This window comes from Colius striatus, chromosome 12, assembly GCF_028858725.1.
Source record: "Colius striatus isolate bColStr4 chromosome 12, bColStr4.1.hap1, whole genome shotgun sequence".
Taxonomy (NCBI): domain Eukaryota; kingdom Metazoa; phylum Chordata; class Aves; order Coliiformes; family Coliidae; genus Colius; species Colius striatus.
In genome coordinates this window covers 2,096,489-2,119,626 of record NC_084770.1, presented here as the reverse complement: position 1 = coordinate 2,119,626, position 23,138 = coordinate 2,096,489, and the positions used below count along the sequence as shown (strand labels likewise).

The 23,138-nt window shown below is 46.4% G+C and overlaps 1 protein-coding gene across 1 annotated transcript; it reads left to right on the top strand.

Annotated features, from left to right (window-relative positions):
- The first annotated feature begins 621 nt into the window (after positions 1 to 621).
- Positions 622 to 23,120, top strand: PCCB (propionyl-CoA carboxylase subunit beta). Its single transcript, XM_062006013.1, has 15 exons — positions 622 to 807; positions 2,476 to 2,595; positions 4,899 to 4,967; positions 7,343 to 7,399; positions 10,536 to 10,649; positions 11,751 to 11,861; positions 12,199 to 12,307; positions 13,130 to 13,250; positions 16,361 to 16,442; positions 18,189 to 18,312; positions 20,053 to 20,160; positions 20,539 to 20,639; positions 21,626 to 21,724; positions 21,827 to 21,920; positions 22,849 to 23,120. The coding sequence occupies exons 1-15, from the start codon at positions 622 to 624 to the stop codon at positions 22,968 to 22,970; spliced, it is 1,617 nt and encodes a 538-aa protein (XP_061861997.1). The 3' UTR covers positions 22,971 to 23,120.
- Positions 23,121 to 23,138: the final 18 nt, after the last annotated feature.

Here is a 23,138-nt window from a genome sequence, read left to right as displayed (position 1 = left end):
AGCTTCAGTTGTTTTCAACTGTTATTTCCTGATGGACAGCACCTGAGGTGGGCTCCAGGGGTCCCAGCCCCGTTCTCTGGTGTCCAGATGGCTGCCTCTGCAGAGCACAGAGCTGCCTGGGAATGATGACATCAGCTCTCTGGATTGCAGCTATGCTGCAGCTCTGTCGCTTGCTCTGTGCAGCGTGTATTCCCCGAACACCCTCCTCCACTCCCTTTTGTGGGGCTCTTTCTTTATCCATGACAGTGTGCCCTGGCAGAGCCGGCCCTGCCTGTTCATAGACCAGCCAGAGGATCAGTGTTTTGTTAACACAGCACCGAGCAGCGCAGCTCAGCGCCACTCAAACCTTTTCGCACGCCATCTACACTTGGAGAACGGGAGTTCTTCAAAGCCGAACCGGACTCCGCACAAAAGGGCAGCGGAGGCGGGGAAGGGTCGGTGCGTTTTGCTCCTTGCACCGCCGAAGAGCTTCCCTTGGCGGAAAGAGGCCAAGTGTCGGGCTGCGCTGAGAGCGGGGCAGCGTGTGGCGGCCCGGGCCCGGCGGCTCGGCGTTGCGTTGCGGGGCCGCGGGGCCGGGGCTGCCGCGCGCAGGCGCCGCTGCTGCCGCCGCTGGCTCGCGACATGGCGGCGGCGCGCGCGCTGCGGCGGGGGCCGTGGCTGGCCGCGTCCCTGTCCCGGGCCGCCTCCGCGGGTCCCCCGGCCGCCTCAGCGCTTCCCCCGGCCCCCGTGCCCCAGCGCATCGAGGAGAAGCGCCGCGCCGCGCTGCTCGGCGGCGGCCGGGGCCGCATCGACGCCCAGCACAAGCGGGTGAGCCGCGGGCGGTCGAGGCAAGAGCCGCCTCGGCCCGTTGGGTCAGGCGCGGCGGGGAGGGCCGGGCCGGGCCGGGCCGGGCAGACGGCGCAGCCCCCGCCCCGGTGCCCGGGCACGGCTCGGACGGCCTCCGCGGCCGGCAGCCGCAACCCCAGGGAGCGCTGCAGAGCAGGGGAGGCTTCGCCTTTCAGTTGCTGAGGGCCTTTTGCGAGCGGGCTTTGCCGAAGTGGCAGCGCTGGCCGTGTTACTGCGGGCGGATCACTTCCATCGCCAGCACGGGCTGTAACGCCTCTGTCTGAGGGGCAGTGCAGACCAAAGTTGCGTGTCATGTGCTGGTGAGTTCGAAGCTGCTCAATGCATCATTGGACTTGGAGCACACTGTCCAGCACAGCTGCTTCTGCTGCACTGCAACTGGAAAGCTAAGCTGTTGAGACCAAAGTGCAAGAAGAGTGGAAATAAGGCAAAGACAAGTGGGAAGGGTGGCAACGGCCGAATTCCCAATCTCCTGCCTCTGTTGTTCAGAATTTAGGCAATGCTGAGGGGAGCCACACCACAGCTTTCCTGTTTCTCTTTCTTGCTGGGATGTCATTCCAGTGTAATACAAGGACTTAGTGGTACCACAACAGACTGTGGGCGTCAGGGAGGTAGTCATAGCTATTCACGTGCAAGCTGTGTAAATGATTAGTTTGTCCATCAGCAGTTTCCCTCTGCAGTCATACAGGAGAAGTTACATCCGAGTTAGATCAGTTATATATCTGAGAAGAGTTAACAGGCTCACAGCGTTATCTTTAGGACACTGGCATACCAATATGCAAGCGTTGCTGCACATCCAGGGGCCTCAGACATCTTCAGGCATGTCTTACATAAATTAAACCCATGGCTTACATTAGACTTTCCTGCATTGTCATTTTTTTTTTGACCTAGTGGTCAGAATTTGTGTGGAGAAGCCAAACTGCATTTTAACATCATCTTGAGGTGGGGTCACACTATCCCCTAAAGAAGACAGCCCAAGTGCCCTGACCGTTGTAGACAGACACCTGGGTTGGAAATAACACATTTGTTTGGAAGCTTGAGGTGAAATGAACTTTGCAGGCATTTATTACTGCATGGCAGCATTGGTACTGAGCAAGAGACATGCATATCTGGTCATTTGACTATGTTGCTTGTCCTTACTCTTGTCCATACTAGTGTGCAACAGAAAATAAAGCAGAAGGATTTTGTCAGAAAGGCCCCACAGGCTTTCCTGTCATATTTCTTGTTTCCTCTCACTTGCTTCAGCCAGCGTTTGAGCGTGGCAAATGGAGCCTTGAACTGCTGGTAAGGACTGGTTTAGCTGTGGAAGGGCCCATGTTTAAGAACAAAGGCCTTAATAGCAGCATTCAGCTGTGCAGGCAAAAATAGCTGTGCCGCTATTGTAACTGGTTGAAAAGACACTGAGACGATTTCCTTTATCTTGTGGTAGTGCTACTTCAATAGTTGGCCTTCTTTTCAAAATCTGCCTTGTATTATGTTTGTTTTTGGGGAGGATAATAACTATATAGGCTGTTTCCAGCTTTGGGGGCATGCAGTTGCTTCATGGACCCAATGCAGCAGATGAGAGTTGGTTAACTACACCCCGAGAGCCAGAACCACCTGATGGGTGTATTTGTTGTTGGTCCATTTCAGGGAAAGCTGACTGCAAGGGAACGAATTCTGCTGCTGCTGGACCCCGACACTTTTGATGAATATGACATGTTTGTGGAACACAGATGTTCTGACTTTGGGATGGACTCTAGTAAGAATAAGGTAGTTTAATTTCATGTAACTCCTTCCTTTGTCCTCTGTTGTTTAACCAGCCAACTGGTTGAAAATAGGTTCTTCTGTTCACGTGTAATTTTATTCCCCTGTCCCTTTCCCTTTCCTTTCCTTTTTTTCCTATTTCCTTTCCACAACTTTTCTCTGTTTCCATTTAACAGCTTATACAGTTGACTTTTCTCTAAACTCGATACCTTTTTTATAAGGTCACCTGTTTGGTTCAGATACCTCCCTGGGTACTTCTGAGATGTGTATTTTAAATAACAGAGGAGGCTGCAGAGCTTTGTAGCTACAGCTTTGTCAATCAAGTTAGATATGAAGAACAAGTACAGGTATATACTTCTGCCTCTCTACAGGTAACATTGGAGTTACAGGGTGGAATAACTGAGATCTATGTTTATGCCTGCCAAACTATCGAGTTGTAAAATCCTTTAGGGCTTTAAAATCTGGTATGTTTGGAAACTTAGTTATTCATCCTGGTCTGTTGCCAGGTTGCAGTCTGCTCACTTATGCAGTTCTCAGATATATGGTCACATATCCTAAACCAACAGGGTAAATGAGACTCACTTGATAAATTACTACCTGGGAAATGTATTTTGTGTGGAATCACCCAATCTTAAGGATTGAGAGGGACCTTGAAAGATCCATCTAGTCCAACCCCCTGCCAGAGCAGGATCATCTAGAGTAGATGTGGAGGATGCTAGTGCAGATGTGCCTGTTCAAGGAGAGTCCTGTGTAGCAAAAGGCCCGCTTTCCTGTGGAACATTCTGGTTTGGAGTGTGGTGAGAAGCTGCTCTGTATCTGCCACTGGCCGGTGCTGCACACGATGACTATGACTTCTGTTCATGTGGCTATTAAATCAGTCCATCAGATTTCAGTCCTTCAAGTTGCAGAGCTGCATCCTATGGATGAAGGTGATCAGCAGGTTTCTGCCATGAGCAGCTGAGGCCTTGGGAGCCCAAAAAGGTGAAGGATTTGGTTTAATTTTAATAGCCAGGAGACTGATGGGACTTGGTGCTGGGAAGGATGTCTTTCAGTGAGGAAGGATGTCTCCCACACATCTTTTCTTCTCTGAGTAATTTTTCAGTTTGTTCCCTAGCAAACTCAAGTAACTGTTATGTTGTTCTCACCATACTCCTGGATGCTGCATATCACAGTGCTGATAACAAATTGCTGTTTCTGGAGAGAGCAGAAGCAGCAAAGTCCTGAGAGCGACAGGAGGGTTAATTTTTTTCCTTGTCCTTCAGAATTCACCTTTCAGTGAGCTGCAGATTGTGTTTACACAGCACAGTTTCACAATAGATAACTGTGGCCAGTGAGCTGGAATATTAGTTCAGCATTGAATTTCTCAGAGTTCCTGGAACTCTCTGAAGGCAGAGTGGGAGTTGTACTGACATCCAGGTCACTCTGTGGGCCACTTGGACTTCCAGGAGTCTCTCTTGTGAGAGAGTGACTGGAACCACAGGTGTGTTTCCTGCTATCCTGTGTGCTAGGAACCAAGAGTTGGTAGCAGTGCTGTCTATGCAGCCTGAGAAAAGTTCCTAGACCAGTATGACCTTCCTGAGAACAGATCACCTTCAGCATAAATGGCCCTTAGAGTGGGCCTTGCACAATCACTCTATTTTTTTTTCTATACTGAACAGTAAAAAGCATTTTAAAGCTTGGCATTCCTTTATGATGGTACAGAAAAGTCCCTTTTCTACTCTTGTCTTGAAAGACTTCTAAGTATTTCCTTTACTGAAAAGCAAGACAACATAGATAAGCATGATTTGAGATTGACAGGTTCCATTTTTTCTTCTAGCTCTTTCTTCCCTCATTTACAGAGTGAAAAATAAGACAGGTCAAGTTGAAGTATTTGAAGTTACTGTAATTGTGGGTTTTGACCTTTCCAGGTTTTCTTTTTTTCCTCTGTATCAACACCTCAAGAAAGGTTTGTGTGCGGGATCCATTCTTTCAAAAACCTCAGCTGACCTTTATAAAAGGTACCTCCTGTCTCTGAGGGCATCATTTGCCTTAACTCCAGAAGTTCTGAAATTTGAGAGGAGACTGCAAAATTCACTAATCTTTACACTAATGCACAACTAAGATGTGACATTACCTCCAATTTTCCCTTCCAGGCCTGGGGAAGTATTTGTGGACTCTCCACTGCCAACATGAAAGACAAATCCTCACAGGAAATGGGTCTTTGCTTTGGCTCAGTGCATGGTATAAGTTTGTGGTTTTGTTAGTGGATGACAGTATGATTTTTAAAACAAAAATCTCATTTTTAATGAACTTCTTTGTTTGTACTGCAGTATCCTGGAGACAGCGTGGTGACTGGCCGTGGAAGGATTAATGGGAGACTGACTTATGTTTTCAGTCAGGTATGGTTTTGTGTGATGTCTTTCTAAACAGCATGAGCTTAATATAGAATCATATGGTGGGGATTAGAAGGGACCTTTAGAGATCATCTAGTCCATCCTCCCTGCCAAAGCAGGTCCACCTAGATCAGGTCACATGGGAATACATCCAGGCGGGTTTTGAAGCCCTCCAAGGAAGGAGCCTCCACACCCTCCCTGTGCAGCCTGAGCCAGGGCTCCCTCACTCAAACACTGAAACAGTTTCTCCTTATGTTTCAATGGATTTTTTGGTGTTCCAGCTTCATCCCATCACCCCTTGTCCTGTCACTGGACACAACAGAAAAAAACTGATGCCCCAACCATGACACCCACCTTTTAAATATTTGTAAATATTAATGAGATCCCTCCTCAGTCTCCTCTTAAACAGCCCCAGTTCCCACAGCTTTTCCTCATATGAAAGATGCTCCAGTCCCCTGATCATCTTGGTGTCCCTGCACCGGCCTCTCTCCAGCAGTTCCCTGTCCCCCTTGAGCTGAGGAGCCCAGAACTGGACACAGGACTCCAGATGAAGCCTCACCTGGGCAGAGAAGAGAAGGAGGAGACCCTGCCTTGATCTGCTGCCCACACTCTTCTTTATGCCCCCCAGGATGCCACTGGCCTTCCTGGTCATGAGGTCACATTGTTCACCCATTACCTCCTGCCAAAAAGCACGAGGTAGACAGAACATCCTGTGGGAGGAAGCAGGGCACCTTCAGAGAAGAAGCAGCAAAAAAAGGTTTCTGAAAACTCTGGGTGAAAGATGCAGTTGTGAGGGGAGTGAGATGGAAGGAAGGATGCAGGGCCAGTGGGAATGTGTCAGAAAAACAAACTGGTTTTACTTTGTTGTAGCATCATTGGCTATTGATGAGCCGAATCTGGAGGAGTTCCCCAAAACCCCCTTTTTGACAACCAAGAAGTGAACTAATGGAATAGTCACAGAGCACTGTGTCCTTAAAGCAGTTGCAGGGTTTTTTGACCCTGTCCCCGCAGTTGGGTGTGTGGCTGAGCCGCAGGCCTGTGGAGGCCTGTGCCTGTCAGAGGGCTTTGAGTTTGGGGAAGCAGCTTTGGGGTTTCAGGCTGCAGAGCTGGGGCTGTTTGCTGGAGATGGCTGCTGGAGTTGCCATGAGTGGAATTTGTGACAGAGGGCACTTGAGCAACCTTGAATTGTTTCTCAGGGTTGAACACTCTGATTAGTTGAAAGGATTGTGATAGCTTATAAAGAGATAGATTATACTTTTTGTATTAAAATGTATGTTTTAATATTAAATGAAAATATTCTAGAGGAAGCACCACAGGTAGAGATATTTGTCTTGGTTAGTCTTTAACACTGTGGAAGAAAGGCTTTCTTTCAGGTCATTGGTAACTGTGTCTTTGTTCTGGGCCACAAAGTAGTCTTTATTCCATCTGCTAGCAAGGCCAAAATGATTGTTGCTGTCTGACCTTGGAGCAAGTTGTACACTCTGCCTTTTTGGTCTTGGATATGTAATTCTTCAAAGGAAGGACACTGTGATGTGGGCCTGAACATAAGATAGGAGCCAAACACAGACTTTAGAAGAGCACAAGTAGAGTGCAGTTTTAACATTAAAAGACTTTAAATGTGCCCCTTTGTGATACATCTCTCTTTTTTTCAGTCTGTAAAGACCTTTTTCCCAAATTGAGCTGCCACCTGAGATGTTCCTGCCTTTGGTTCAACTGCTAGTTATAGTTGTGCTGCACGCAGTTTTTAGGGCTTCTTTGAGAGCAAGATTCTATAAGAATGCATCAGAGAAGCTCACCAGGAGTTGATTCTGGGCTCTGTTGGTGCCAGGAGGTGTCAATATCCTCTTTTTCTTCTGCATCAGCTCCAGGACCTCATGTTGCCTGGCAAAGATCTTACTGCTCAGTCCTAAGGGTAGCACCAACAGTCTGGTTTGGCTGCCATTAGTCTCTGCAGCACCCATAAAAGAGTAATCATCATGAATGTGAAATGATGGTATGTTTCCAGGTCATTTCTGCCTGTTTGCAGGCAAATCTTACTACTGCCCTGTGCAGTGGGATCCTCGTCACTGGTGAAGCTTCTTCAGACTACTTCAGTATCAGTAATATCAATGGAAGAGTGTTTCTGTGAAGGAGGGGGAAAAAATGCCAGTGAAGTATAATAAGCTTGTGATTTTCAACACAGAATCCAGCAGTAAATGTGTGTAAAGATCTTTTTTCCTGGTAAAGGAGGCTTGAATGGCACAGGATTGATATCCAGGCTGCACTAGGGGAGTCAGGTTGTTTTGGAGCAGCATTGAAGGATTGTACTGTTTACATCAGCATTTTACAACGTTTTACCGAAATGATTCTTTCCCTAATCTGAAAATTTGTTTTGTCTCCAGGATTTTACTGTATTTGGAGGCAGTTTATCTGGAGCTCATGCCCAGAAGATCTGCAAGGTAACAGAAAATAAACCAAAGAATCATCAGCTTCCTCTTTTCAATCTATTGTGTTAATGACTGGAGAAATTGATTTGTGACTGTAGTGCCCTGTATGTCCTGGCAACCTGAAAATGCCTGCCTTCTCATGCCAGTGAAGATGTGAAGGCACAGGTGAACAGAGAGCTGCGTTTGGAAGCTTTTCAAGTATGAGAGCTTTTCCAGGTCATACATGCTTTGTTTAAGTTGCCTTTTCTACTGTGTTGCAAGAGACAAGAGAGACTTGCAAAGTACAAATATAAGTTAAGTGGCCATTGTCTGCTGGAGGAATGGGAAATGACTTGGGAGAAACTTTGCTCCCTGGAAGTGTGTAATATTTATAAAAGGCAAATGTAACAAGTAAGCCATCTGAAGATAAACAATTTTACAACTTGGAGGTCACCTTGATACTCAGAGCCTCTGTTTCTAGATGCTCGTGGCTATTTACTCTTGTTTGTCTGCTTGTCTGGCTATAAAAGCTGGTGTTTGAATCCCAGGGGTGGGGAGGACAAGAGCTTTTTCATGTATGAAACTTCAGTGGTGTGGGCTAGTGGAAAACTTGTTGAAATTTCTTGCCATGGACAGAGTCAGAAACAGAGTTTTTTGTCCACAAGGCCTTTTTCTCCTGGTGGAATTAACTCTTTGACATCATCAGCAGTGAGAAAACACAGAAAACTAGAAAACACAAAGGCTTTAGGCTGGGTAATAACTACTTGGCTTTACCAATCTTGATATTGGGGAAGACTTGCTATTACCCTTTCACATTGGAGCCTTGCAGTATCTCTTTGTGCTGGGGAGGGATATAATGGTACTGCAATACTGGAATGCTTTCTGCTCTTCTTTGATCTTTGTAAAGAAGCAGGGAGAGTACTGGTAGCAGAACTATAGAAAAATGTGAGTCCTTCCTCATTGGTACTGCTCTTGGTTGATGTCAGTAAAGTTTGAAGGCTCTGGATGCATCAGTTGCTTTGGGTCTTTGAGGCTGCAACCTGGGCAGCGGAGAGCTCAAAAAAAGACTGTCTGGGTAGTGTGGTATCTGTTCCCTTAGTTCTTATTGGGCTGAATTTGTTCCAGTTTGTTCCCATGTGGCTCCTGCAAACCTTAATTGTTATGGAACGTGGCAGTGGAGTTGTTCCCTCTGGAGATCTGCCCCTTTAGTGGCAATTGTTTCCCATTTGGGATTTTTTTCCTGGAGCTGCAGAGAGGTAGCAACATTGGGCATCCTGCAGCAAAGCTCCAAGCTAGGTAGGTGTGGATTGTAGATAGTTTTGCAGCACAGCCTTGTGGTCTTTCAGGCCACATTAAATGCTTGTGATGGTTTCCCTGAAGCCGTAGAGATCCAGTGTGGCTCTTTGGAGGGTAATATATGCCTGCTTGTGGTGGGGAACACTTCAAAGTCTATGTGTGCATCTGTGATGTCGTGTTTCAAGGTATTTGTTGAGTCTGTGAGGTGAAGTGGTTTTGAGACCAAATCTTGAAACCTTTCCTGCAAATAATGACATGGTGAAAATGAACACATTTCCAGTAGTCTGAATGTGGATGTTGATGGGTGTTTTAGGAGGAACTTCAGTGTCTAGAAAAACCTTGAAACAAAGAATTTTTCCATCTATAGGCCCTGGGAAACAGCAAAATGTGCCAGTGAACTTACTTCTATAACCTGCCCTGACAGGATGACAGGCCTTCTAGGAAGAAGCAATGAATGTCAGCTAGACTGATCTCTAGTAAGGCATCTGCTGATGCCTTGTGGAATGTCCACATGAGCAAACAAGACCACGTGGCCCACAGAGCCTCTGTGCCATCCACACAGATGCTTTTGGAAAGTGGGATTGTATTTCAGTTGTAAAGTCATTCTGGGTGTCTCCCACTGCTGTATTTGAACAAAGCATGAAGAATGCCTGTTTTATATGGAGTGACTGCAAGCAGGAAAAAAGCCACTCGACAGAGAGTTGTCAGTGACTCCTGTGGAGGCTGGAGTTGTGGCACTGCTGATTTGAATGGGACCCAGTATGGCTGCTGTGTTTCTAGGCAATTGTTGCAGTTGTTGCTGCAAGTGCTCTGAAAGACAGGACTGGGGTTTAAAAAAGATCTTGATAGTTTAAAGGTCATCTAAAATAAGATGTAATTTGGTTACAGTGATTGAAAGGGCTAATGGCAGGCAGGGAAAAGTAACCTTGAAACTCAAAATGGGGGTTAAAAACCACAGAGTGGTTTCACAGAAAATCATTTAGAAGCTAAAGCAGATCCTGAAGTAATATGCCAGTGCTGTAGTGTTGTGGAAATGGCAAACATTTGACTGGGTTCAAATAGCATGAATGTTTTATGTAAGGAATGCAGGGAATTCAGTCCTCCCACTTAAGCCTCTGTTGGGGTATTGCGTATTATCTTGAGGCAAGCATCCAAAATGATCAGAGGGCTAGTAAATAGGATGCAGAAAGAGCAGTGTGACTGAATTGATGGTGCTTGGTCTAGAAACATGACAGGAAATATGAAGACTGAAGGGAGATTCGGGGTACCTGAATGTTTATGAAGGCAGAGCCAAAGCAGTTAATTGCTCTCCCCATCTTCTCTAAATCAAGAAAGAAGTAAAGGTTCTACATTTCCAGAGAAGAGATTTAGTTTAGTCTTCTCAAAGAACTTCTAAGAAGGATAATCAAGCATTAGAATGTATTGCTTAGGGAGATTATACAATCACCACTGCAGTAAACTTTTGAGATCAGATTAGACGTATGTGAGGGAATGTTGAAGGTGCAGTTGAGACAAGTGGAGAGAGATTGGACCTCTCTGGTCTAAACTGCTGTGATTGTGCCACTTAGCACAGGGTTTGGGTCGTGCAGTGTGAGTGTGGAGATGCACAGCCAGTAAGGCAGAGAAAAAAAGATCATGGGAGGGATTAAATGTGCATCTCTTAGCCTCCAGTCTGAATGAGTCAAAATGTGACACCCCAGTAAGCAGTTAGTGACTGGGGTGGTTAATGCAAGTAAAGGAGGAGCTGAGCACTGTGCAGGCAGTTCAGATTCTGTACAGCTGTTTTTTCTAGGGGATGGACATTTTGGTGATTGATTGCTTTGGGATTTTAGCTTAGCTAGGTAACTAATGAGGAATTTGTATTCCTCACCAGGTCATGGATCAAGCTGCCATGGTTGGAGCACCCGTGATTGGGCTGAATGACTCTGGAGGAGCCCGTATCCAGGAGGGAGTGGAGTCCTTGGCGGGCTATGCAGACATATTTTTGGTAAGTAGGCTACTGGATGGCCAGGCAGGTTGGCTTCCACAAAGATGGACACTTTCTTTACTCAAGTCAGTGTTTGTAAGTAAACCTTTGAGTTGTCATCATCCTATTTCAGCTGGCATTACCTAGTGGATAAAGCAGCATATACGAGGCCTTGTGAGACCTGGATTGTCCTCTTGGTTCTCTTACTGCCTTTGGGCAATTTACCTGCTTTTTAGCTCCATTTACCCATGTGTTAAACAAGGGTAGAGCCTTGTAAACACTGTGATCCATTGAGAAGTTCCATGGTGAGCTTTGCCATAGGAACGAAAGAATAGGGAATTTACTTAACTGGAAGAAAACCCCAAACAGCCATTGAGCCTGATTCACAGTTAATGAATTGTGATTCACACTAAGTATAGATGCCTGCATTGGGATGTAATTTCTCTCCAGTGTTTATCTGAGACAGGTGGGCATGCTGTAGATCAGGGAGTGTTCTGTTGGGTGACTGATGGTTGTGACCCACCATAAGCTATCCCCATGTCTCTGAAGAACAGACAATTGAAGAATTTCACACAGCAGATTTGTTTTCAGTAAAGTTGATAAAAGGTGCAAGATTTCCAAGGCAGAAAGGTCTTAAACACTATGCCCTTGAAGAAAACTGGAGGAACTTGGATCAGAAGCACCAAGTGCCTGTTTTTTCAAGATGGTAGATCAGTGTGGAGAAAAAAAAGGTGGATTTTTTTGGGGGGGAAAAAAGATATTTTTGTTCAAATAATGCAGTACCATGTCAACCTTGCCATTTGGGGATGTCCAGTATCAATTGAGCTGGTGAAAGTTTTATATTTCTGTAGTATTTTTGAGACTAATGGAAGAATTTTTCCTCTGGACACACCACTGACTGGTTGTTGTGTGGTGTAAGAAATTGAACGTATGGGAACAGAAAGATGCAGAAGCAGCAGCAATAAAATTGTTTTGGTTCTATTTGCATCAAGACATTCTCTCCAGATCTTTGATAAAGCAAGCTGTCCTCTCCTGGTTGTGATGGTGAATTCATGCTGACTGTGCATGGACTTTAAGATGCCCTTTCTTGGTAAAAGCAGATGTCTGTGTGTTCTGTTGCAGAGAAATGTCCAATGTTCTGGGGTAGTGCCACAGATCTCCCTCATTATGGGCCCGTGTGCTGGCGGAGCTGTGTATTCTCCTGCTTTGACTGATTTCACCTTCATGGTGAAGGTAAGGATGGAGCATATCCTGGCCTGCTGCTGTTAACACTCATCAGACACAAACTGGCTCCAGATGAAGGTGGGGGGTATTTGGTTTATTTTGGAGATGGTCACCTGCTTTAGATGAAACTTGTTTTCCATGACAAGTCAAGACAAACTTTCCCAAGTAACTTGTGGATAATTGCATTTTTGGGGCATTTGTTAAATACAATGCATTTAATGTTCTGTTCTACTCTTAACTTTGGGGAAAGCCTGGAGAGACTGTGCCTTTTCCTTAGGTGCTTTTCCAGCTTGGCTCTAGCTAGGATTTACTGAGTGGTTTTGGTTTCCCCCCTCGCCCTACTCAGGATACATCCTATCTGTTCATCACTGGCCCCGACGTCGTTAAGTCTGTTACCAATGAAGACGTCACCCAAGAGCAGCTCGGGGGTGCAAAGACACACACTGCTGTGTCAGGTGAGAGCAGAGTGCTTAACATGTTCATTTCTTTATACATCAGTAAGTTCTTCTGGCTCAACATCTGATTTAGTGCCCATTTTTGTACTCATGAGTGTCAGGATCCTGCTCTCTCAAAGGTCCTTTTTAGTAATGAAACAGTGGGAGAGTTCTGGGATTCAGAAGAGAAAGTAGCAAAGCCACAAAATTCTAGAAGGGGAAGATGGTTGGAGGGCAGGGCTCAGCAATCAGCCTTGGGGTGGGATTTTTCTGTTTGTTGCCCAGAAATTTGCATGGGTTGAAAGATTCTTAACAATCCCTTGCTTGCTTCCCAACATGATTGATTGAATTTAACTATAAACCGAGTGGCCATGTGAGATGAGAAACCTGGTTTTTATCCTCCCCCCTCCCCAGGAAAAGTTGGTGACTCATGAATCTTCTTGAGGCTCAAAGTGACTGTGGGATCTCAAGTCCTGTGTGAACTGAACTGACCAGGAACCAAAACCACACCCACAGACACTGCTTAGATCCAGCCTTTAGAAAAGAACTTGCAGCGGCTCAGTAACCTGGACTGAGTTCCAGAGGGCTGGCATCCAGCTGGGGCTGGGACACGTTATTTTACATGATAGATGAGCAACCAAAACCCATTTAGGAGGAAGTGTGACACAGCCACACATTTTCTAGGCATTTTTAGTGGTGAAATTCAGTGACTTAAAACTCCCAGTTGTTAAGAGCTTGTGTTTAAAATCTCTTGCTGTTACTTCTTTGTATCTTTATTAGAACATACTGGAAAACAAAACCTTGCAAAATAATTGCAATAACTGCTTAAATGTTTCTTTCCAGGAGTGGCACACAGAGCCTTTGAGAATGATATAGATGCTTTACTTCATCTCCGAGAGTTCTTTAACTATTTACCGCTCAGCAACCGCGATCCAGCTCCAGTCTGCGAGTGCCATGATCCCAGGTAAGAGGAGGCTGCCTGAGGTCTGTGGCCTCTGCCCACTGGATTTCATGGCTTCTCTGACTCACAAAGTGCAAAGGAATGAGTGTGTTGTGCCTGGGATCTTGGTTGATAATTCCACGTTGCAGGGTGTGGATACAGAAAGCGTTTCAGCATGTGTGTGTGCAAACATATGTGCTCAGAGATGAGGGGGTTTATTTTCTGAAAGCAATGCCATACAGGCTGTCTGCAGAATATGGAGACAAGGGAGACAAGTCATCTCTGCACAGGGCGACTGTCACAGTCACTTGAAACAAGCACGTGAGGCAGAAGATAGCAGAGCAAGCAAGTGGGGAGAACTTGCCCTGCTTTGTCAGTTGTGTGTCTGTTGAGTAAGTTCTGTTCATTAGGATCCAAGGTGGAGAAGCCACAAGGAGGCAAAGGCAGCAAGAGGTTTTGTATAGTTATTAGGTCTGTCAGACTGACTGTGTAGTTGACAACATAACAAAAGAGGGACTTGAGTCATTTCAAGAGGGGGAAAAGGACAACTGTCTGGACTTTTATCAGAGAGTTTTTCTGAGCTGTGAGTATGACGTATGTCATACAAATGTAATGTATGTCCTGTGGTTTTTAACACAGGAAGATTTTTAACATCTGAGTTGGGAAGGAATCTTCTCTTCATGCCTCACTGTTCTTATAATGTCTTTGAAAACATCTTGTTTGAGGAGGCTTTTTGAATCAAGGTTACAGATCACTGCTCTGGTACCTGAAATCCATTGTTCACTGTTAGAGAAATAAATTCACCAGTTTATTTTAGAGAATGGTCAGACAGGTCAATTAATTACCACTCTCAGATTTTTCTGAGTGTTGATCCTTAGGAATGTAATAAACTGAAAGGCCATTTTGGTTTGACAGTGACAAACCAAAGCAAATGTGTTGCAGTGTTTGGTAAATCTGGGGGATTATCTCTGAGGTTATCCTGTTCTTTCTCAGCATTCAACAAGTTGTTCTGGGATAATTACCCTCTGTAGACTTCAATGTGGTATTTGAATTTCATTCCAGAAACAGCAGTCCATTTTTTAGATCAATGTCTCCTGTGATAGCCAGTTTACTTTCTCCTGAGAAGCCTTCAGTTGTGTTGTAGCTATTAATACATAAGAGATTAGTTCTTTCAGTTTCTTGAGAGAGACAGTCTTCTCTATGGCACCAGATACATTATTGGAGGATCACACTATAATAAATACTCAATAATTTGTACCAAGAACTCCAGTTAACTGTGAGGACAGTTAATTTTTAAAATGTGCCTGTTTTTATAGCAGCATCTCCAATATTTCTCCTATTTGTGGTCTTACTGCTTACACTGGTAATATTTCATCTGGTTATACTGACATCTTAATAGACTCCTTTAGCTTTGAATTGATGTGTCTGATCCTTACCACTGCTCCAGTCAAAACCCATCCCTTGAGAGCAATTTCTTTCTTACTGCATCATTTTCACCCCACATAAAACTGCCATGAATAATGCAAATTAAATGTAGCTTGGTTTTGTCTTCATTGCTAAGTCCTGAAGCTGGGGGGTTTGTTTTGCTTGGTTTGCTTGTTTTTCTCTCTAGGTGGGTAGGTTCTTTATGAGGTTAAGAAATGTCAGTCTTGGTTGCTGAAAGTTCTGTTGGTTGGAGTTTTTGCTGCCAGTGGTTCTGGAGTGTTAGAAGGTTCCCTACAGTGCCACTGTGGTGAAGATGTGCCCTGCCTTTGGAGCGGCTCATTGCGTCGGTACATCGTGTGGTGGGATTTTACCTTTATGTGTCTTGGACTATAAACTAATTTATTCTTCATTTTTCTACTTTCCTTGTCCTTTGGAGCATGACAGGTAATGGTCAGAATTCAGAGCACATTCATGTCTGCTCTGTGGACACAAAATACTTACAAGTATCTCACTGGTGGGTGTCAGGAGGTTGGGACAGCTCTTTTTTTATAGTATCTAGCAACAGGACAAGGGGTGATGGGATGAAGCTGGAACACAAAAAGTTCCACTTAAACATAAGAAAAAGCTGTTTGAGTGAGGGAGCCCTGGCACAGGCTGCACAGGGAGGGTGTGGAGGCTCCTTCCTTGGAGGTCTTCAAGACCCACCTGGACACGTTCCTGTGTGACCTGATCTAGGTGAACCTGCTTCTGCAGGGGGGTTGGACTGGATGATCTCTAAAGGTCCATTCCAACCCCTACCATTCTATGATTCTATGAAAAAAGCTTTAGACTCTTTTATGTCTCGAGGTTTACTATGTTAAAAGTGGTTGCTCCCATCAAATTTGGGGTTCATGATATCACCTCATGGAAATATCTGCATGCAATTCATTTGCATCCTAATCATGTAGAAAAACTACTCAAAGTGTTGTTGTCAGTTTTAGTCTATTAATAGGCGTGTCTCTTGCTCGGTAAGGAGTTGTGTCTCACCAGTCCTGGGTGTGTGAGGGCGAACAGACAGCCCTGGGGCTTGCAGCATTAGGTTTTGTCTGATTTTTGACAAACTGCAGATCACTTCATTGGTTTTAAATGGAGTGTCTAGAGCACTGTGTTGCCTGGGTTTAAATGCACTAAATCACAGCATTGTTAAAGTAGTGAGTCAAGAAGAACTCCACAGAAACACCGTTTATAACACATATAGATGAGTATTTTTATGGAACAGCACAAATAAAATACTCCTTGGAGTCTCCTCAGTGGTGACTCCTAAAAATTGATTCCCCACTGGGACTGTGAATGAATCCAGAGCCTCAGCGTATGCCATCACCTGTGGGTCCTTCCTGAAGCTAACGTGACCCAGGACAGGGGAACTGGTAGTGGCTGCTGCCAGCAGGGAGCCAGAGACTTTGCTTAGCGTAGAGTGGCACGTTGCTGTTGTTAAGCAGAGTCAGAGCAGAGATTCTTTAAACACAGCCATGGAGCTGAATGAGCTGAGAGCAGGGGTATTTCCTCCTGGCCTGAGGCACAGCTGGCTAAGAGGCCCATTTCTTTTCCCCATGCTTAGGAAGCCATTTCCATGAGGTCTCAGAGAGGTGGAACTGTTACCTGAGTTTTTGGTCCTGGTGTTTGTCTGCTCTGTTGATACTGTTGCTCACCACTTTGCTTATTTTCTGCAGTGACCGTTTGGTTCCTGAGCTGGACACAGTTGTCCCCACCGAGTCCACCAGAGCCTATGACATGTTGGATATTGTACACGCAGTAAGTCTGCCAGCCTGACCATGCTTGAGGCTCATGTGGGTAAATAACTGAAAGAAACCAAAAGAATGGCACTGAATATGTACTTTTTTGGTCTTCAACAAGTTACTGTTTTTACCTGTGTAGTAGCCATGAGTGAGGGGACAACAAAAACTGCAGAAAGAAAGCTTTTAGCAGATGAATACTAAGATTTGTTGTCAGGATACATCTTCTGATGCCTCAGATGAAGGATACTGTAGTTCAGCCTTCACTCTAGGGTTGAAATCCTTCCTCCCCTCTCCCGAGTTCTGCAATTTGCCTCCTTCTTGCACCTTCTTATTACTACCTTCAATTCCATCACTTCTTTATGAAAGGGAATAAGCTACACAGAATGGATGCAAAGATTTACCCTTCTCTAGTTATTCTGAGAGACAGTTACATACACAGACAGTGCCAGAATATTATTTCAACTACAAGGCCAGCACTTGGCAACTCCACTGTTGTTAGAGCCTCATGAAGTGAGGCAGAGCTCCTGAGAGGATGGCAGGGAAGGAAACACATCCTCCTATTTTTCAGAAAGCCCCAAAGCCGAATATTGCAATGACTGAAGCAGCACAGGCAGTGGTGGGAATTCTTTTGCCTGACCTTGAGTACTTCACTTCTCCAGTTTTAACGACTTAATGCATCATAAACTCTTGGGCAGAGAATGTGGCAGCAAAAGAAGTTTTATCCCATGAAACTGTTACAGCCCCTGTAGAGGACTTTGAATAGCAACATTTCCAGCTGCTGCTTCTACCACTCAGATGTAGAAGGGCAAGTGATGGGCCAGGTTCAGAGGAGTGAGGAGGAACTCCATTGCACAGGCAGCACGTACAGATGGTGGGGGGTGGGGGTGTGTTTTCTGTTTATAGGACCTTTACAAACTTGTCCCTTTTGCTGTTGTGTTTGACTGTCTCTCCCCACCCACTCATTCAGCTGACCCCTTTCAGTTTGCAACGGTCTGTATTTAGACTCATTTTAGCGGAGAAAGCAAGCTCAAGGCGCTTTTCATCCCTCTCTTTCAGTACTACTTTTTCCAAGGGAAAAGGTGGCATTAAAAAGAAATCCTTCAGTGAGTTAGGAAAAAACAGACACCCAAACCCTGCCACAAACTTTGAGAAACATTAAGGAAAGAAATAAAAGTGCTTTAATAATACTGATATGGTTCCCAGCTTTTCATTGCCTCAGGATCAGGATGACTGACAAACTGCAGCCCATGTGGGCAAAGTTGTCCTAAACAGTTGAAAACAAGGAATTCTGGTAGAAAAGCCTCGGCAGCCATGGATAGGTGTCACTGCTGCTCCGTGTGTAATTATCCTCTCTTCCAGACACAGGGATTTCAGTTCTGCTTTGTGCACCAGTGGCTGGCAGCTGGCAGAGCACTGGGAATTGTTCTGTAAAAGTGAAGTCTGCCAATAGTGAAGTTAGGAGAAAGAAGTTCTTAAGATCTGAAGTTTTATGTTGTTGGAGAAAGGTGCACTGCAGAGGACATGCCAGCAAATGCTCTCTGATGAAACACTCAGGTGGCAGTTTTGCTTGTGTGTAGCACCAGGTACTTCTGGAGCAAAGGCTGCGGAGACGAGGAAAAGGTTTCTTCCTTCCTTTTTTTTCTTTAAATTCTGAAACACTGAGTTCTGATGTGCCCATGACCCAGTTTGTGTTTGCCTGTGTCTGTACATATGCAGCTGTGTGTCTGGCCTCAGAAGGGCCCTGCCTGACTCTCCCTTGCAGATCGTTGATGAGAGGGAGTTCTTTGAGATCATGCCTGCCTATGCCAGGAACATCATCGTCGGCTTTGCCCGGATGAACGGACGGACTGTTGGGATAGTGGGCAACCAACCCAAAGTGGCTTCAGGTGAGAGCTGCCTGGGCCAGGCCAGGGTCAAACTTCTTAGGATCACAGAATCATTTTGGTTGGAAAAGCCCTGTAAGCTGCTGCAGTCCCAGCCCTCCCTTCACCCTGCCCAGCCCGGTACTACCCCACGGCCCTCAGCACCTCAGCCCCACGGCTTTGGGATCCCTCCAGGGCTGGGCACTCCCCCAGCTCCCTGGGCAGCCTGGCACAGGGGCTGACACCCCTCTCAGGGAAACAGTTCTGCCTCAGCTCCAATCTCAGCCTCCCCTGGGCCAACTTGAGGATGTTTCCTCTTGTCTTGTCTCCTTACTGGGGAGAAGAGACCGACCCCCACCTCACTACAACTTCCTTACAACCTCACTACAATTAAGTCTCCCCTCAGCCTCCTCCAGGGAGGAAGATCCCCAGGTTCCTCAGCTGCTCCCCATCAGACTTGTTTTCTGGACCCTTCACCAGCTTTGTTGTCTGTTCTTAACAGCATTTGTGCCTCCTCTGGTTTGTATGGTGACTGCTTGTGTTTTGTGTGCTCCTCCACTCATTTGCACTCTGCTTTTCTATCACTTTCAAATATCATTGTAGTAGAGCTGGCACCTGAACTCCAGCTGATTTCTTTAGTGGATCAAGGTGATGCTGCTGCTGGGCAGTTCTGTGGTGAGGGGTTGGTGGGAGCCCATAGTGGGCTGTGCACAGCGCTGTGCAGCAGCAGCCTCCTGGCAGAGGGTTAGAATCCCAGAAGGGTGGGGGTGGGAAGGGCCCTGCAGAGCTCATCCAGCCCAACCCCCTGCTAAAGCAGCTTCCCCTCGATCAGGGGGGCACAGGAACCTGTCCAGGCAGGTTTAGGAACCTCCTGAGATGGAGTCTCCACAGCCTTCCTGCAGCCCAGGAACGTGCACATGTGCTGCTGGTGTATGACAGCACCCAGAGCCTGTGGTGGGAGGAGTTGACCCCGGGGGGTGTTTTGTCACCTTGCTCAAGGGAGAATAATGCCAAGCTGTCAGGCTTGGTGTGGGGCTTCTGACCTCAAATAATTTAGCCAGGAAGTACAACCTACAGCTGTGGCCAAGTCCAGCCTTTTAACTGTTGAGGGCTTCACTTTCTCTCCTGAGCAAGGTCATCTCTAAGTGATTCTCATCCCTTGGGAACTGGCTTTCCCCTTGTTTTCATTTCTGTGCCTTTTGTTTAGGAAAGTCAGATGACCCAGTGTGATGTTTTCTTCTCTTGTAACCTTCACAAGATGTGACTGTTTCACCAGAGGTTTTTCATAGTTCATGTAGATGCTTTTATACAGAATGTGTTTTGGTTTAATTGTGTAGCAGCACATGTTAGACTTCTAAGTGGCACTGAAACCACAGCAAATACTTTGCAGCAGGTTTTCCAGAAATGCTGATCTTTCTCACAACAGTGGACCACTTGTTGTGTTGGTGTTTTAAATGGAGAACTCTTGTAGCCCTTCGGGAACACTGATCTGAAAAATAGGAATGAAGAGAAAATTACAAGAAAAGATACTATAAATTATAAGAATACACATAATTCATTTAAACTGCTCTTGGGATAGAAAGTCTCCAGGCCCAGGGGTCAGGACGATGAAAGACGTGTAGTTTGGACTCATCACGGCAGACGATCTCCTGCAGATAAGCTTTTGGTTTGGTTTAAGAAAGTGTGATTCTGACTTGAGTCTGGAGACTGGATTAGCAGGTCACTGGAATTATTAATCCTGGACTCTTGTTTTCTGACCTTTAGGGTGCTTGGACATAAATTCTTCTGTGAAAGGCGCCCGCTTTGTTCGCTTCTGTGACGCTTTCAACATACCCCTGATCACCTTTGTGGATGTCCCCGGGTTTCTGCCAGGTATGCCTTGCTGTTGTGTTTCAGCTCCCTAGGGAGTGTGTGTTTTTTACAAGACCCATTTTAAAAGCTCTGTGAGAAGGCCTTGAGTGTGGTAGACTTCAGCCAGGTTTGAAAATGCCACCTTTTGGGACAGAAACCGAGTACAGAGATGTTCACAAAAGCCTGGAGAAGGATGTAACTGTGTTTTGTTTGCAGGAAGGTGCCATCTGATGATTTGGGTTCGGTGGCCTTACAAATACATGCTGCTTTTGGCCAGAGATTTTTGGTAGAGTTGCTCAGCATCATGGGGAGAATGTTGCCTGGGTCTGGGGAGAATGTTGCCTGGGTCTTACCCTTTCCTGACAGCAGTGGAGTGAAACAAGGACCTGTCTTTTGTAGGAACAGCTCAGGAGTATGGTGGGATCATACGTCACGGTGCAAAACTACTGTTTGCCTTTGCAGAAGCAACTGTGCCTAAAATTACCATCATCACCAGGAAGGTAAGCTGGCACAGCTCCCTCCTCTTCTGGGAGAGTTCCTGTTTTCACAAGTAGCAGTTTTAGTTCCATCTGTCTCACTTCTGCTTTCCATCGTTGCCACTTCTCCGTCTGTCCCATTGGGTAACACCTCCTCGTGTCAGGTCACAAGAGGCCGTTTCTTCTGTTCCCAGACTGTTACCTCGGTGCCTTTGCTCCTCTTGTCTCTGCCCTTTGCTCCTCTTGTCTCTGCCCTTTGCCCTCTCTCTGGAATGCTTTCAGTGGAGTATTTGTCCTCTGTCACTCAGCTCGTCCCTGCAAGGACATGCTGTCTGTCTGCACACACCAACCCTGTCTCGCTGCTTTTCACCCTGGTCTCCCTTCCAAAATTAGCACTGACTGTATCTGTCTCCTGCTGTGTCTACATATGTAATGCTCCCATGGTTTCTCCTCTTCCAGATACTTTTGTTGTAGTCTCCATCTCTTTCCCTCTCTTTCTCTCTGAGGCCTTGACACCATGCTGCCATGAGCTCGGGGGACCTTCTGGGCCCTAAAGGGCTTGGCTTTTTCTTGCTGCTCTACCCCTCCTGCTTGCTTTTCTAATAGGCTTTTGATTTAACATGGCAAAAAAGACAAAAGGCCATCCCCTCTTTGTGTCCCTTTGCCTTCTCTGCTTCTCCTGAACCATCAGTGGTGCCTTGAGGGACTATGCTTGGGGCAGAGCCTGTCCATGGCTGCTGCTCAGACCAGGGCCTGGGGCCTCCAGGTGCACACAGATCCCTCTCCACTTGCTGTCAAGAACAGTTGGAGATGGCAGCAGCCCCTTCCTTGAGCCTTTGTGGGTCTAGCTGCAGAGAACCTCATCCCAGGAGACTATTGTAGCAAAACACAAATGTTCCTGCTCTCTTCTGGGTAAAATGTAGCCCCACTTCCTTGTCATTGGACTAGTAAAAGCTGCAAGAGGCATGCAGGCCATTGCACACTCATGAATGCTGTGGGGTTTGTTCCAGGCCTACGGGGGTGCCTACGACGTGATGAGCTCCAAGCACTTAAGAGGAGACGCGAACTACGCGTGGCCCACGGCAGAGGTGGCGGTGATGGGCGCCAAGGTAAGCGAGGGCACGGCCACCCCGTCTTCTCTGAGGCAGCTTGCTGCAACCCACACCAGGGCTTGAGTTTCTGTCACTGACCTGCATGCTCTGTCTGTCCAGGGTGCTGTCCAGATCATTTTCAGAGGAAAAGAGGCAGATGCAGAGGCAGAATACGTGGAGAAGTTTGCCAACCCCTTTCCCGCGGCCATGAGAGGTACGTTTGTCTCACACTCTGGAGAGAACAGGTAGGTGAGACATTTGCACCTGAGCCACAAAGGTGATGCCTCACCACAGTGTGGGCACCTGAGGGAAAACACATCTAAACACAAACCACATCTTCAGGTGGCAGGAGACTGGTGAGATGTGAGACGGCACTAGAAAGCCCTTTTCAGCGTGGTGGCTATTAGAAAGCCTCTCAAACCCAGCCATTTCCTTGGAAGTACAGGTGCTTTGATGCTGTGTTTGACAGTCTTTGATGCAGACTTAAGAAAGGGTCAGAGCTTAGTGCAGTTCAGAGGTGTTCCCCTGGACTGGAGGAAATTTCCCCACTATTTTACTTCCGAATTTATTTCTGGCTTTGAAGCATCTCCTGTGCTCCAGAGGCACCCTGGAGGGCTCCAAAGGCCACTCTCTCTGTTGCAGCTGGGCTGGCTTGTGCTGGGGAGGGGGTTGGCACTTGGGAGTCCCCGAGTAGTGCTCAGCACCGGGGCCCTACAGGCAGGATGGCTCCCACTGCTGTTGTGGTGGATGACCTCGTGCTGCTGTTTGAGGTCTTGTGTGCACAGAGCCCATCCCATCCTTCATGAGCCTTCAGCTCAGACCAGTCAGAGTAGCTAGGAGATTGTCTAAACCTTGCAGTAGGTGGTGCAGTACTCAGCAACTAAAACCCCCTTCTTACCATTTCTTGACTTGCTGACTTTTGCAAAGTTTGCCTTAAAAGCAACTGTTTCTAATTTCAAAGCTATTGACACAGGGATATTTCCTCTCCAGGCTCCTTTTTTCCCCCTGAAGTTAATTTGTAACTTGTGAAGTGTTTTTTACAAACACTGTTTTAACTTGCTGACTTCCCTTGCCAGCTTGATGCAGCTGCCTGAGACACAAATGTTTCAGGTTTGCTCAGGGCTCTCTTCCTTCTCTTACAGGGTTTGTTGACGATATCATCCAACCCTCGACCACCCGCAGGCGCATCTGCCAGGACCTAGATGTGCTGGTGAGCAAAACACAGGCCAGTCCCTGGAAGAAACACGCTAATATCCCCCTGTGAGTGTGAGGAGGGGCTTGGCCGTGCTGGAAGCTGTGGCAGGGCTGTGGATACATGTACTCGCTGCTGAAGTGGAGGTCTGCTCTGCAGTAGAAATACTCCTTTTGATTTTGTGAATGGTCATCAATAAATCATAGTAAGTATCTCATTTAACTTGGAGCCTCACCGGTT